This window comes from Bubalus bubalis, chromosome 15, assembly GCF_019923935.1.
Source record: "Bubalus bubalis isolate 160015118507 breed Murrah chromosome 15, NDDB_SH_1, whole genome shotgun sequence".
NCBI classification, from domain to species: Eukaryota; Metazoa; Chordata; class Mammalia; order Artiodactyla; family Bovidae; genus Bubalus; species Bubalus bubalis.
Window position 1 is genome coordinate 73,787,144 of NC_059171.1, and position 14,459 is coordinate 73,801,602.

A 14,459-nucleotide genomic window follows, 5' to 3' on the forward strand; every position below is an offset into this window, starting at 1 on the left:
CCATGCACTGAAAATACATCCTAGCCCATCTCCAACCTTAGGGAGAGGGGAAGAACTGCATTCCTGGGAGCCTAGGGAGCATCCTAGACAGGCGGAAGCAGGCCCCGGCAGCAAATTCCTAGACACCCCCAACTCCTGGTGGAAAAGCCATCCATCCACTGGAACCGGGGGAGGGGAGCTTTTATTTATTAATTTGTAAGCTTTTTATTTTATATTGGAGAATAGCAGATTAACAATGTTGTGAGAGTTTCAGGTGGACAGCGAAGGGACTCAGTCATATATATACATATATATCCATTCTCCCTGAAACCCCCCTCCCATCCTGGCTGCCACGTGACATTGAGCAGAGTTCCCTGTGCTCTACAGTGGGTCCTTGTTGGTTGTCCGTTTTAAATATAGCAATGTGGACACATTGGTCCCCAGTTGATGGACCTGGTGCTGGGGTTGACCATAGGACAGCTCAGGTTTATATTTTGGGGGTGATGACAGCCCAGTGTAAGAGGATGGTCTGCAGCTGCCTTGGTCTTTCCTCTCCTGGCAGCATCTTGGGATTTTGCCAGCTGTGCCCTGACTCTCAGAGCCCCCATGGCAGGGAGCCCAGGTCCAGAGGACTGGGAACCCTCCACAGCAATGTGTTTCCATTCCTCTCCTTGAGTTTCCCTTTAGAGTCTTTCAAGGAGCTGTTTCCTTGGTCCACTTGCAAAGAAAGATGGTGTCTGCTCACGAGAGCTCTCTGCCCACATCAGGAGGCAGATAGGGGGCCAGGCTCCAGAGCAGGGATCTGGCTGGCAGGTCCGGGTGGAGTAGCGCCCGGCTCTGTTCCGGTCTCTGCTTGTCTCCAAACCCGTCCCAGCCAGTGCTCCTTTAGCACCTGTGTTCTGGTTAGACTGTCCCTGCCTCACTTCCCTTCTGTGTTTGTCCTCCTGTGAACAGGCACTAGTGCAGCCATTGGCAGGGTCTTGGGAGACTGTGTCCCCTGGGAACTCACCCAGGGGCTGACTGGAAAGTTGGGAGGAAGAAGGATGCGGGAACAGTCAGGCTTGGGGCCAAATGCACACTTGCAGAGATATCACGTGTACATGCTAGCATCTCCTGGACTGACCTGTACCTCCAGCCCGACTCTCTATCTCCCACCCAGGCTTTTCCCTTGAACCCTAGACTGGCTTAGCCCAGGGTCTACTTGGCATCCTCACTGAGAGGTCTCATCGCTTCTCACTCTTAACACAGCCAGAGGAACTGCTGATCCCACTGATGCCCTCCCCCAGCCCCAACCAGCTTGTCCTCCACTGTCTTCACCATTGTAATAAACAGTAGCTTCTGCTTCTGCAGGCGCAGGCTCCAAACCTCTCTTTCTTGCTCCCAGCTTTCCATCAGCACATCTGTGTGGCTGTATCTTCAGAACATTTCCAGCCGTCTCTCCCCACCGCTTCTGCCTTTACCCTGACCCATGCCATCATCTTTCTCCAGGATTTTTATAATGGCCCCCAACCATCATCCAGCTTCTGGTTTTGCCTCTTATGAAGTGTAAGAACCACCATGGCTGGAGTAATCCCTTCACAGGATAAGTCAGATCCCTTCATTCCTCTAAGTCCTCCAGTGGCCTCAGCTCACACAGGGGAAAGCCCCAGTCCATCACGACCACTATCTGATACGGTCTTTGACCTCATCTCCTGCCGCTCCCCTCTCGCTCACTGTGCTTCAGCCCAACTGGTCCCTGTGGCGGTCCTCAGATCTGCCAAGCACACTCCCACCTCAGGATCTCGGCACTTTCCATTCCCTCTTCTAGAATGTTCTTTGGCTGTGCTGGTTCATTTTTGCGGGTACAGGCTTCTCTAGTTGTGGCTCGTTGGCTTAGTAGCTCTGTGGCATGTGGGACCTTAAGTTCCTGACCCAGGATCGAACCCTCGAAGGTGGGTTCTTAACCACTAGACCATCTAGGATGTTCTTCTCCAGGTAACTCACTGCCTCACCTCCTTCAGAAAGAACTTACTGGACCACTCTGGTGCAGAGGGCACCACACCCCCAGCATTCTCTCTCTCCCTTATCCTGCTCTCCATCCTCAGCACTTGTACCCCTGAATGTCATCTATTTGTCTATCATATTTCCTCCTCCACTAGAATGTGAGCACATATAAGTTTCCCTGAGCTCAGAGACTTTATCTGTTTTGCTTTCTCCTCTATTTCTGGTGCCTATAAAAGTGACTGGTACACAGTAAGTGCTCGATGAATCTTTATTAGTTTGAAAGAATAAAATTACGGATCTGACTTAGGAGTCTTCAAGGAAAGATTGGGTTGACCAAAACCAATAATTCATCCCCAACCAATCTTATGGATCAGGGATTATTATCACTAATTTTCCAATGAGAAACCAGTTCAGAGAGAAGTCAGAATTCAAATCCAAGTCTGTCCAACTCCAAAGGCACTCTATTTCTATCCCAGCCTTCTGGGAAAAGCCAACCTTCCCTTCATGAGCTTGCTGTCCACCAATGACAGCATGTTGGATGCTCACACGGACAGGAACTCAGGTAGAATCAGGGCCACTCAATGCAAAGGACTTTGCAATTCCTCCCGCACTCTTCTTTTATCTCAGCCATAACGCTATGAGGTCCATACTCATGAAGCAACATTTAACACCATTGTACTGAGGAAGAAACATGTTTTGAGAGCATTGATATTGTCCTAAGGTCACCTAGGGGCTTCCCTGGTGGCTCAGATGGTAAAGAGTCCACCTGCAGTGCAGAAGACCTGGGTTCAATCCCTGGGTCGGGAAGATCCCTTGGCGGGGAAAATGGCAACCCAGTCCAGTATTCTTGCCTGGAGAATCCCATGGACAGAGGAGCCTGGTGAGCTAAAGTCCATGGGGCCACAAAGAGTCAGACGCCACTGAGCGACTAAACATGCACACATGACAGGTCACCTGACTAGCCATTTGCAAAGCCGAGTCCCCACTGCAGGTCCTCTGGCTCCAGCTGGGGGTGCTTTCTGTATTCAACTCTAGGAAATTGGCGGGTGGAAATGCACCAGCACCATCTACACCCTACAGACAGATCATAGCCCAGAGGAGTCCTCAGAGTCCTGCCTGGCACAGAGCTGCCATGGACCAGCGTGGACACCCAAGTGGGAACCACGCTACCAGCTGCCCTCTGGATGTGGTGTTGAAGTTCCTCTTTTATTTCCAACAACCTGGCGCCCACTTGCCCTCCGGGTTACCCTGTCTTGTCTCAGCCTGCTCGTGACCTGCATTCAGGGTTGGGCTGTGGGTTTCTCCATTTCCCCCTGGACAGCTCTGTAGCACTTGAGTCCAGCTGTTGTTAGTCAAGGAGAAGCCCTGGGTGGCATATCCCCAAGGACCTTCATCCCAGCAATTCTTTCTCCCCAATCCTCCCCCAATCCGTATCGGCCCCGCCTCTCTCACCCTGTCTGTGCTGAGAAGCAGGACAGATCCACTAGAACAGAGTCTCGAGCATGTTTTCCCAGCACAGAGACCTGTTCAATTAGTCATGCGACACTTAACAAGGTCACTTACTCTGCCCCCAACACTGTGCTAGGTGTTTGGGACATAAATACAAATTAAATTCCTGCCCTCGAGGAGCTCACAGTCAAGGAACAAAATAGAAAATGAGCAAAAATAAATCATTAAAAGGCAGTTTGATACACACGGTTTGGAGAGACAGACACCTACTGCAGGACCTCTGCGCAGTTGGGGAAGAAGGGGTCATTGGACCCACAGTGGCACCGACAGCAGAAGTGACCAGTGATGACGGAACTGGCCGGTACCCCGTCCCCCGAGCTGTCTGTCAGCAGAGCACCAGAGTGTCCTGGGTGTCCACAGATTGTAATCAGGAGAATTTGAGCTCCCTAGAGCCTGAGCCTCAGTTTCCCTATCTAAAATCGGGAGATTATCAGTACATATCCCCATAAAGATGTTGAAAGAAAAAAATACAGGCAGTAAGTAGCATGTGCTCAATAAATATTAGCTTTTCCCTTGATTCTTTAACTGTGCTATGACAATCAATATCAGAGCTATTGTCCCCAGTCCAGAGAATTATCCCGAGGAGGCAGGAATACAAAAAGCGTACAATCACCGAACCACCTCGCCTGACCTGCGCCAGTTTTCCAAATCGTGGCAGATACATACACATGCTTTCCTCTCATTGCACTGTTGCATCAGTACCATCCAGAGCCCAACCCCAAACACACACCATCCAGCTTCCCAGGGAAAGTCATGAGAGAGGTAGATAAACGTCCCTCCCACCCCAAGTGAGGCCCCGGACTCACCCATCTGTCACAGCAGCGGAGACCCAATAAATTCCCTCAGCCCAAAGAGGGTGGGTAGGGCTTCCAGCGAGTTCACGTGAAGACCCTCAGCCCCCAGCACCCCAGGCCGCCTATGGCCCACCCGAGGAGCCTTAATGACACCGGCAGAGTTAACCACATACCCGTGGTGCATCGGCGCTCCCTGAGATGCCTGGGATGGCTCTGTTCACAGAGAACGATCTTATTTTCTGAAGTAGCAGCTTTCCGTTGAAATTCTTCTTCAGTCACCGTGGTGGGGATTTTTCCCTCTTTTCTCTCTCTCTCTCTTCCTAACTGGTGCAATTGACAGTCTGCCTACATTAACCGGGCATTAATTTGCATGATCAAAAGCAGATTTGTTCCAAGAGGCAATGCTCTGCCTTCCCCTCCAAGCACAAGCATCTCCAAGGAAGGCGAGAAAAAAACCGCAATCGACCCCCGCCGTGTTGCCCCTGAGCTTGGCCGGGAGTTGGCCTCATCCAGGAGCAGGTGGGGTGGGGGCCCTGCAGGGAGCGGGGAGGGGGAGGGCAGCCCATCTGAAAGTTGGAAAGTGGCACCTGGCAGCCCCAGGAGCTGGCATGAGCCCCAGCCTGGGAAAACCAAGCCTTTGGTGACAGATTACAGGAGAGGGGCGTGCCAGAGTCTCAGGGAGCACATGGATTTCCTGTGGAGAGAGACGGGGACTGCCATGCCGAATCCCCAGCCCTTTGGGGTGAAGAGATGTGAGGGTGCGGACGCTAGACATCCTGGGGCCCTCTGGAAAGCCAGGACCCAGAATCAGAAAAACAGGTTGGGATTCCTTGCTTTAGCCATGCCATGCAGGCAGCTGAACAGTCTGAGAGCCAGCATCTCTTTAGTCTTTGAAGGGGACCAGGGCAACCAACCCTGTAGTTAAGTGAGAACTTCTGTTTGTTTGTTTTTTTTTTTCTTCTTTTAGAATTTATTTTTAATTGGAGGATAATTCGTTTACAATGTTGCGTTGCTTTCTGCCATACAACATGAATCAGCTGTGTGTGTGTGTGCGCGCGCGCGTGTGTGTGTGTGTGTGTGTGTATCCCCTCTCTCCTGAGCCTTCCTCCCACCCCTCTAGGTCATCACAGAGCACCGAGCTGAGCTCTCTGTGCTATACAGCAACTTCCCACTACCTAGATATTTTACATATGGTAGTGCATATATTTCTATGCTACTCTGAGAAGGAAATGGCAACCCCATCCAGTAGTCTTGCCTGGAGAATCCCATGGACAGGGGAGACTGGCAGGCTACAGTCCACGGGGTCGCAAGAGTCGGACAGGACTTAGTGACTAAACCACCACCATGCTGCTCTCTCCGTTCACCCCACCCTCTCTTTTCCTCGCTGTGTCCACGTGTCTACACCTGCACCTCTACGTCTGCATCTCTGTTCTTGCCCTGCAGATAGGTTCATCAGTACCATTTTCTTAGATTCCATATGAATGCGTTACTGTATGGTATTTGTCTTTCTGACTTACTTCACTCTGTATAGCAGGCTCTAAGTTCATCCACCTCAGTTCAGTCGACTCAACGGTGTTCCTTTTTATGGCCAAGTAATATTCCATTACTGTGTATATATACCATTCCATCCTGTGTATATATACCACAATCTTTTTATCTATTTATCTGCCGATGGACGTTAGCTTCCTTCCACGTCCTGGCTATTGTCAATGGTGCTGCAATTAATAGTGTGTTACATGTGTCTTTCTGAATTATGGTTTTCTCAAGGTATATGCCCAGTAGTAGGATTACTGGGTCATAGGGTAGTTTTAGTCCTATTTTTTAAGGACTTCTAGGCAAAGGTGACAGCACCCAACCGTGGGAGCTGTACCGAGACCCCTCCACGCTGGTGCTGTAACCAGCCGACCCTCAGCATCGTCACTCACCCGTGTCCCTAATCTCAGTATCCCCTGTGCTCTGTGACGAGAAGACCAGGGATCAACGGGTTTGACTCATCCCCCCAAAACAGTAAAAATATTTTCTGACTGTGCCAGTAAAAGATGAATGTAAGCCAGGCTGGATTCATTATTTATTTTTTTAAAGATTTTCTGATGCAGATCAGTTTTTAAGCCTTTATTGAATTTGTTGCAATACTGCTTCTGTCTAATGTTTTGGATTTTTGGCCCTGGGTTATGTGGGATCCGAGCTCCCCAGCCAGGGATGAACATATACCTGCTGCATTGGAAGGTGAAGTCTTAACCCACGGACTGCCAGGGAAGTCCCTGGATTCATTAGTATATGTTCATTATTATTATTAATTTTTTCTTCTGATTTAAAAAAAAAAATTAAAAGGAACATTTTATCATGGCCCCTACAATTACAACGGGGCCTGGCGAGAGGCCTGCCGGAAGGTGAAGTCAGCCTTTGGTCTGGTCACTTCCACACCCAGTGGTCAGGGCAGGAGGGGTCAACACAAGCTCTCTGAGGGCTCACCTCATAGCTCTGGGGGACGATGTAACCCCGCCCAGCCCCCACCAAAGAGGTCAGGCTCCTGGCTCACAGGGTTTATGTTCCAGGGAAAGGACAGTGGCGGTGGTGTGTAAACAAAGGAAATAGGAGTTTCAGATCATGGAATGTGCTCTGAAGAAAGCTTTAACAGTAACAAGAGAGGAAAGGAAGCGATGGGGGAAAGCACTTTGCAGGGAGGTCGGGGAGGGGACTTCTGGTCCTGAGTGGTGAGAAGAGCCTGCCGTGAGTAGGCCAGTTGAGGAGCTGGTGCAAAGACCCCGGGGCAGGGCTGGTTTGGGGGATGAGAAGGCCAGATGCTGTTAAACCCAGTGGGTGATGGAGGGGGCAGTAAGGGCGGAAAGCTGACCTGTTAGGCCATCTGAGCAGCGACTTGATTCTACTTGCAGGGGGCCGTTATCAGAAAGTGTAAGCTAGAAAATGATACTCCTGATCAGTGAATTTGAAGAGCATTCTGGCGGCTCTATGGAAAACCGACTGTGGAAAGATAACAAAGGACTGAGAGACCAGACTGAGGTCCACTGCGAGGCCCAGGGGGCCAGCTGGTGTGTTAAGTTAGGGCTAAAGACACGGTAGAGGAGAGACAGGCCCAAACTGGGGATACATGTAGCATCGGCAGTTGGGTGGGTGAGCTGGGAGTTCAGGAGCGAGTTCAGAGCTATAGATACAGATCTGGAAGAAAACCAAGAAATCTTGATTTCATAGAAAGCCAAGAAAGGAACGTGTTTGTAAAAGGAAGCTGAGGTTGAGGGTAGAACGTCATTGGAAGTGGTGTGAGATGAGGGCAGAGATCTGACCCCTGGACCTGACAAGATGTAGGTCCCGGGGGCCCTTGATAGGGGCGGTCTCAGTGGGGTGAAGGGAAGGCCTGAGTGATGAGGGTAGGCTGAGGAGGGAGTGAGGAAGCGATCGTGTGCTTCCCAAACCCGCCCTCTTTCTGCTTCACCCCCGTCTCCGCTGGACACCAGCCCTCGACGATTTGTATGACCACTTCATTCATTGACAAGTTACCTCTTCGACTTTACCAGGCTGTTCTGTGGGAAGGTCTGTGTCCTGTTCACTTCAAACCCCTCAGCTGCTGGCCACAGTAGGTCTCTAACGTATGCCCATTAAATGAAGGAGGATTTGTGTCTCCAGGTACCCTGGAGCTCCAGAGAATTCTGGGGACGTTTGTCCATTCACTCTTCGTTTCAGCGTGCACCTGCTTGCCTTTGGAGATGCCTCTCTGGGTCTCTCTCTCCTCCAGCTTACAATGTCACAACCATTTTGCATAACTTCAGGGAGGGGAGAACCAGGGGCTCCTGGGCTCCCTGCTGGGGCTTTGTGGAGCTGGGGACACTGACGGGCAATGAATCTTCTGAGGCCACACACAGAGCCAGGTCTGAACCCCACATTCAGTTCCCTAGGCCACCAGCATGCAAGGTGACTCTGGACCCCTCTGCAGTCTCTAAACGTTCCCCAGGGCTCCTCTAACTGTTCTGTGGGGCATATTCAGGGCAGCCCTTTAAAACCACACAGCTCAGATGTGCCAATCCCTGATGGCCCTTAATGAGCCCACGCCCAGCAAACCCGCCTCTGAGGAAGGTCCTGCCCGTAATTACAGCTTGTGCCACTGGCCCCCGGCTTGGCAGTCACGTGGTGGCCCCACTCCCTCCCGCTGCCTGTTTAATTAAACCAGCAGTGGCATCTGTGCTTCTGTCTGTGCCAAGCAGGAGGAGACCTGGGTCTTGCTGAAATCAGGCCCCTTTGCATCCACACACGCCCCTCTGTGTCCCAGGTCCACACTCCAGCCATCTCTCCAGACTACTGACCATGGACACTGTCATGTCCCAGCTCATCTGAGCGACTCAGGTCCTGTTAGAATGTGAAATGAATCACAGTCTCGTGACAGCAGAAACTGGGCCCTTCCCTTCAGCATTCTAGCTGTGGAACTGTTCAGGCTGTTCAAGGTGCTTCTAGTAAGGCCCGGGGCTTAATGGCGTGCTGCTCCTAAAATCGGCCTCTTTGTGGAAAGAATTTCCTCAGCACCAGGACAAGGTCAGTCATTCTCCAGCAGTGATTCCCAAGAGGAGTTCCAAGGGTCTGGCCCCACAGCCAGGGGTACCAGCACGGATCAGGTCTTACTGTAAAACATGAGCTCCTCTGAGCCAGCTGAGCTGGGCCCGGGGTTGAGTCTGCGTGCATCCAGCAGTAGGCATCATGCTAACTGTGCACGTTTAACCTCAGGACCGGTTAATTAAGAGGGTAATGTTATCGTGCCCATTGCACGGAGAAGAAAACAAAGGCAGAGAGGTCCAGGAAGTTGCCCGTGATGCACATCCGATACCTAGCAAAGCTGGCATCGAAGTCCAGGTCTTTCCAGCTTTGGGGATTTGAATCCAGGAGGTTTGACTTTGGACTTGCAGCTTCTCCTGTGTTATCTAGAGGGCAAGGTCTTCACTATTCATTTTGTCCAGCACTTACTGAGCACCACACCGAGTCCTGTGGTTCAGGGGTTCCTTGGTGGTTCTGGAACAAGAATAGAACAGGAATAGCCCCTGGGGATTCAGTAAAGCATCCTGAAGGCACCCAGGGGCCCCTGCCTGCATCTGGGACAAAGAAAAAAAAAAATCACTCACATCTACTGACCATGTGTGCCCAGAGCTGTGCTGTGCCCTGTATATTAAAGTTTTGTTGGAATTTGACTGTGATTCTATGCAACTGCCCAACTCATGGTGATTTTGATATTTCAGTGAAATACACATGCTAAATGTTTAGCAATAATCGGAGTTATGTGAATGGTGACTAATATAATTTGGGGGATAAAATATGTCAAAAACTCAGAAAAGGGCAGATAACATGATGGTTTCCCCCTAAACTATTAGAAGATTGTGAAGTCAATTAGATTGCAGGCAAGCATTTTGAATAGACTAGACTAAGACCAGAATACAATACAATACAATGAAAACTATCAGATACATCATAGATGTTACAATGAGAATGAGTGTTACTTGTGAACATTACTACAGGCCTTTCAGTGTGAGTGTGTGTGAATTTCGCATGTATCCAATGTCTTTTTTATTATAGATCATGATCAGAAATATTTGATAATATATGCATTGTATAATAAACCCATGTTGATATAATAAACACTGATACAGTAAGCACATTCAGATTTAACAGATATTAGCATTTTTTGCCATATTTTCTTCAGATCTTTTTCCAAGAAATAACCCATTATAGATAGAATTCAGACTAAGCCAACTTTGCACACCTCTCCTTATCTCCTTTCTTCATCTCTCCTGAAGCTGGCGTGTAGCCAGCAGCAGACGTGCTTCTGATCAGTGATTCACACCCTGGTCCAGCCTGTTGGTGAGCCAGGCTGAAGGCAGCACAGCCTGTGACCCCAGTGGGTTGTGTCTCAGACAGCAGGGATTCCTTACTGATCATACCCACTCCTTGAATTCTAATCACAGGCCCGGTGTGCTTGGGAATGTTTAGGAAAACAATCTAAACACGTCAGGAAGTCCTGATAAGCACATGTTGGTGTTGACATGAGTCTAGAAATATGTAAACACATACCCCAGGGCTGTACAGGGGCCAAGGGGCCTCGACCTCACACGCTGGAGCTGCATCTCCCTCCGCCCCTTGTCTTCAGAAATAAGGAAACTGAGTCCTAGGGGGGAGACATGGCCCTCCCCAGACTCTCCCAGGCAGACAGGACAAGTAAGGAAGGGAAGAAGGAAAAGGAGGAAGACAAATACCATACGACTTCACTCACAGGTGAAACAAACAACTGAACAAACCAAACCAAACAACAATACACGCGTAGACACAGCGGGGCCGGGTAGCAGTGATCAGAGGTGGGGGTAGGGGCAGGGCAAGACGGGTAAAAGGGACTGACTTCAGTTTCATTTACTGTCTCAGGCATATGTGATGGGATGGAAACTAAACATTTGGTGGGGAGTTCACGGTCGGGTACCCAGAAGTAGGAATAGAATGTGGTACACATCCAAGTCATCTAACGTTATAGACCAGTGATACTGCAGTTTAAAAACAGATTTTGAAAAGAAGAGAGAAGAAAGAAAACAAGAAAGAAAAGACAGGAGGGAGGGAAAGATGGGGGAAGGAAGACAGACAGGAAGGAACGGAGGAAAGAAAGGAAGAAGGAAAGGGGAAAGACTTATTTCCAACTGGACGCCCATCCCCAGAGAGGTGCCTGGGGACCCCTCCCCATCCCCACCCATCCTCTGTGAATTCGCCCTGCCCTCGACCTCTCACCCTGCTCTGCTTCTCTTCATAGCACCTGTCCCGGATGAACGGTGTAACTATTTGCTTATTTTCCACCTCCACTCTCTAGAACATGAGGCCCGCGAGAGCAGGGAAGCTTGATCAGGGCTCTCTGAACAGCATGCTCAGGGCTGTCTCCCAGGCCTGGCAAGCAGCTGGCCCTGGACCTGGAGTGGGTTTATCAGTAGAAGAGGGTACAGAGAAAATCCTTACATTGACTGCTTGAGTCAGTGAAGGAGACAGGAGTCTGCTCTCCTAACGAGACCATGTGACAGGCTGGCTGAGCACCCACCGTGAGACCCAAGAGCAGCCTGCAGCAACGGCTGGCGTTCAGTGAGCGCTTGCTTGCTGCCGGCGCGCTTTTTGGTGCTTCACGTGTATTCAGCTTTTATTCTTCCTTGCAGCCCTGACTGGGTTGGTGGGGGCAGGCTCTGTTCTGTCCGTTTTCAGGCTGGGAGAGCAGGCACAGAGAGGTACAGGTGCTTGTTTAAGGTCACACAGCTGGAAGGAGGCAGAGCTGGGATTCGCACCCAGGCAGTCTGGCTCTAGCACCCATGGGCTTCACACCATCTGCCACTGCTTTCCAGAGAGAAAATTCTAAACCAAGTGTTGGAGCGACACTGACTCGAGGCCTTTCAGAATCTGATCGGGCAATTTCCGTATCTTTTTCTTTTTCAAGCAATTTGAGGAAAGTCAAGGCCGGACCAGTAGCAAAACAGCCTTTTATCAGGCACTGCAGAACTCCCTGGGTGGCGAGGCAGCAGACGCCGGTGTGCAGGCTGCGGCCACGTGGTACTACTCCCTGGAGCATGACTCGGACGACTACGCCTCCTTCTCCCGTGCCCTGGAGCAGGCCACGCGGTGAGCCCCCTGGGTGCGCGGGTCTGCCTCCATGCAGGCGTGGGGATGCTCAGGCCATTTGGGGAGAACCGGGGCACAGTGCTAGTACTTTTCTCTGCCTCCTTCATTTAGTCCAAAGTGCGGGCTGCCTGCCTGCATGGGGAAGACATGAGGGGTGATCCCATGCTTCCCTCCATGGTGCTTGCGCCTGCTGTATACGCCCTGCACTTAGGAGCTGAGCTCAGCTGGTGCTGATGGAGAACCAGGGAGGGGGGCGCTTGGCGCAGAAGGGAACAGCCCAACCCAGCAGAGAGGACCGCCGTCCTCCAGTCCAGCAGTCTGGACCTAAGCTACCCTTGAGAACCGTGTAGGGAGCACTCGAAGGGTGCGGCGAGAGCCCAGGCCTCATAACCGCTGGTATATATCTCTCAGATGGTTAAAAGTTCGCCTGCAGTACAGGAGACCTGGGTTTGATCCCTGGGTCAGGAAGATCCCCTGGAGGATCAAATGGCAACCCATATCATCATTCTTGCCTGGAGAATCCCATGGACAGAGGAGTCTGGTGGCCTATAGTCCATGGGGGTTGCAAAGAGTCCAACAGGATGGAATGACTAAGCATGAAATATACTTCTAGGGTCCCTCAAGTGACTCTGCTTTGTGGCCAGAATTCACCTTGCACAGGAAACACAGGCCTAGACAGGGGAAGGTTTGTGCCTGACATCACACCTAGAATTGAGGACGCAGGGCTCCTGAAGCCGTGTGCCCCTTCCCCAGGATGCTGTTTCTATGCTCACTGTTTATGGGCCTTGTTTCTCAAGGTCACTGCCTCCAGCTTCCTTCCCTGGGGAAGTCGGCCCAGGTCCCCCACCCAGGAGTGGTGAGTGGATGCCCCCAACCCATGCGTCTGCAGACCATGCCTCTCTCTCTCATCACAGTCAAGAGACAGCCAGGTTCTGGGTCTCTCTGCCTGTGGAGCCCCTGGGATGAGACCACAGCGGGGACTCTAGCTCTTGAGTCACCTGTGAGTCCCCCTTGGCATGTTCTGGTACCCTGGCAGGCCCCCCTCCATGAGGGGAAAACCTGGTTGGGGGTGGGGGGTGGTTCAGCATCCTGTGGCTCCTTTCCTGTCCTCGGGGAGGTCCACGCTGGCCCTCGCTCTCTGTCCCTGGGGACAGAACTGCTGTCGAGGCTCAGAGGCCCCTGCTGAACTTGCCTGTGATGGAAAGAGCTGAACTGAAGGGTGTTGAGACACGCTTCTCTGCTTGGTCTCTCTGCCCAAGAGTCTGTGGTTTCCAATCAGAGCATCATTGGCTCCGAATAAAACTTTGTACCACCCCCTGGGACCTCAGGCCCCAAGAAGGCTCTAATTTTCCCTCCAGTGGAGAGCTCAGCTTTGAACCCTTTGAACCAAATGGCCAGCAGCTGTTCCTGGAGGCCCAGCCCCAGAATGGATCTTAAGGGCTCACAGATGTCCGGCTCCTGGGCCCTAAGACGCTCACAGCCACATTGGGACTGGCTCAGATCCATGTTGTGGAAAGAGCTCAGGCTAGAGTTCAGAAAACCCATGTTCCTTCCCGTTCCAGCTTTAGCCTGTAACTGTCTTTGAGAGTAATCCATGAGCCGGGGCAGGAGCGGAGGTCTGAGGGAGGGCAGGTAACCCAGGAAGGCTTCACTGATGAGTCGGACTCCCGGCCGGACTGATGCAACAGCCGTCAGTCTGCCTCCAGTGTCCTCGTCACAGTGTTACCAGGGTGGGCCTCTCTGGAGGTCTGCTCCCACCCCTGTCCTGCTCACCGCTCCTCAAGGTCCCGTGAGCTGAAGAGGGCTGCCTCCATCTGCACTTCCAGCCTCACCCCGCCAGCCAGGTGCTCTCTGAGAACCTTCCCTGTGAGCCATGGAGGTGCTGGTCTCCACCTCTGGAGGAGGCAGCCCTCCTCAGTGATGGACTTCCATGAGTCCATCACTTACCAGAATCTCTGCAGCACTGTGCTCATGGGCCCCAGTTCTCAGCTGAGGACGTGGAGTGTCAAGGAGACATAGAGATGCTGTGTGGGATTCAGAGCCTGGTAGCCCCAGACTCTTGAGGTCTCCATCTTCTTTTTAAATTCATGATTATGTTCAGCTCCACAGTGTATTGTATTTATTTGACTATAAGACGTTTTGTTCCCAAGTTTTTGGGTAAAATTGATGTTCTGGGAAGATGTTTCCCACGGGTCTTGACCCTGAGATGTGTTGTATGGACCACAGTGTGTGACCATGGCCATCCATGAAGCAGGCTGGACTGTGCAGGGGGCCCAGCTGGGGAAAGAGGAAAGCTGGGGGTGCAAGGAGCAGGTGTGTTCTCTACGGGTGTGCACAGAGGGACTGGTAGCCCAGGGACCCTTGCCTGGGAGAAACCTTTACCCAGCATGGTTGTCTATAGAGCTGGACATAGCTAGACAGCCCCTTCTGTCTTCCTCTTACCAGAGACTACTTTATCCTCTGCCCCGTGATCGACATGGCCAGCCACTGGGCAAGGACAGTCCGAGGAAACGTCTTCATGTACCACGCTCCAGAAAGCTACAGCCACAGCAGGTAGGG

General features: G+C 51.5%; 1 protein-coding gene across 1 annotated transcript in view; it reads left to right on the forward strand.

The window, feature by feature from the left end:
- TG (thyroglobulin) overlaps window positions 1-14,459 on the forward strand; it is a 237,052-nt gene that overhangs the window by 199,745 nt on the left and 22,848 nt on the right. The window contains exons 44-45 of the mRNA XM_006079344.4: window positions 11,719-11,900; window positions 14,346-14,453. Coding sequence (XP_006079406.4) covers window positions 11,719-11,900; window positions 14,346-14,453 — 290 coding nt within the window. The remainder of the gene's footprint in view (window positions 1-11,718; window positions 11,901-14,345; window positions 14,454-14,459) is intronic.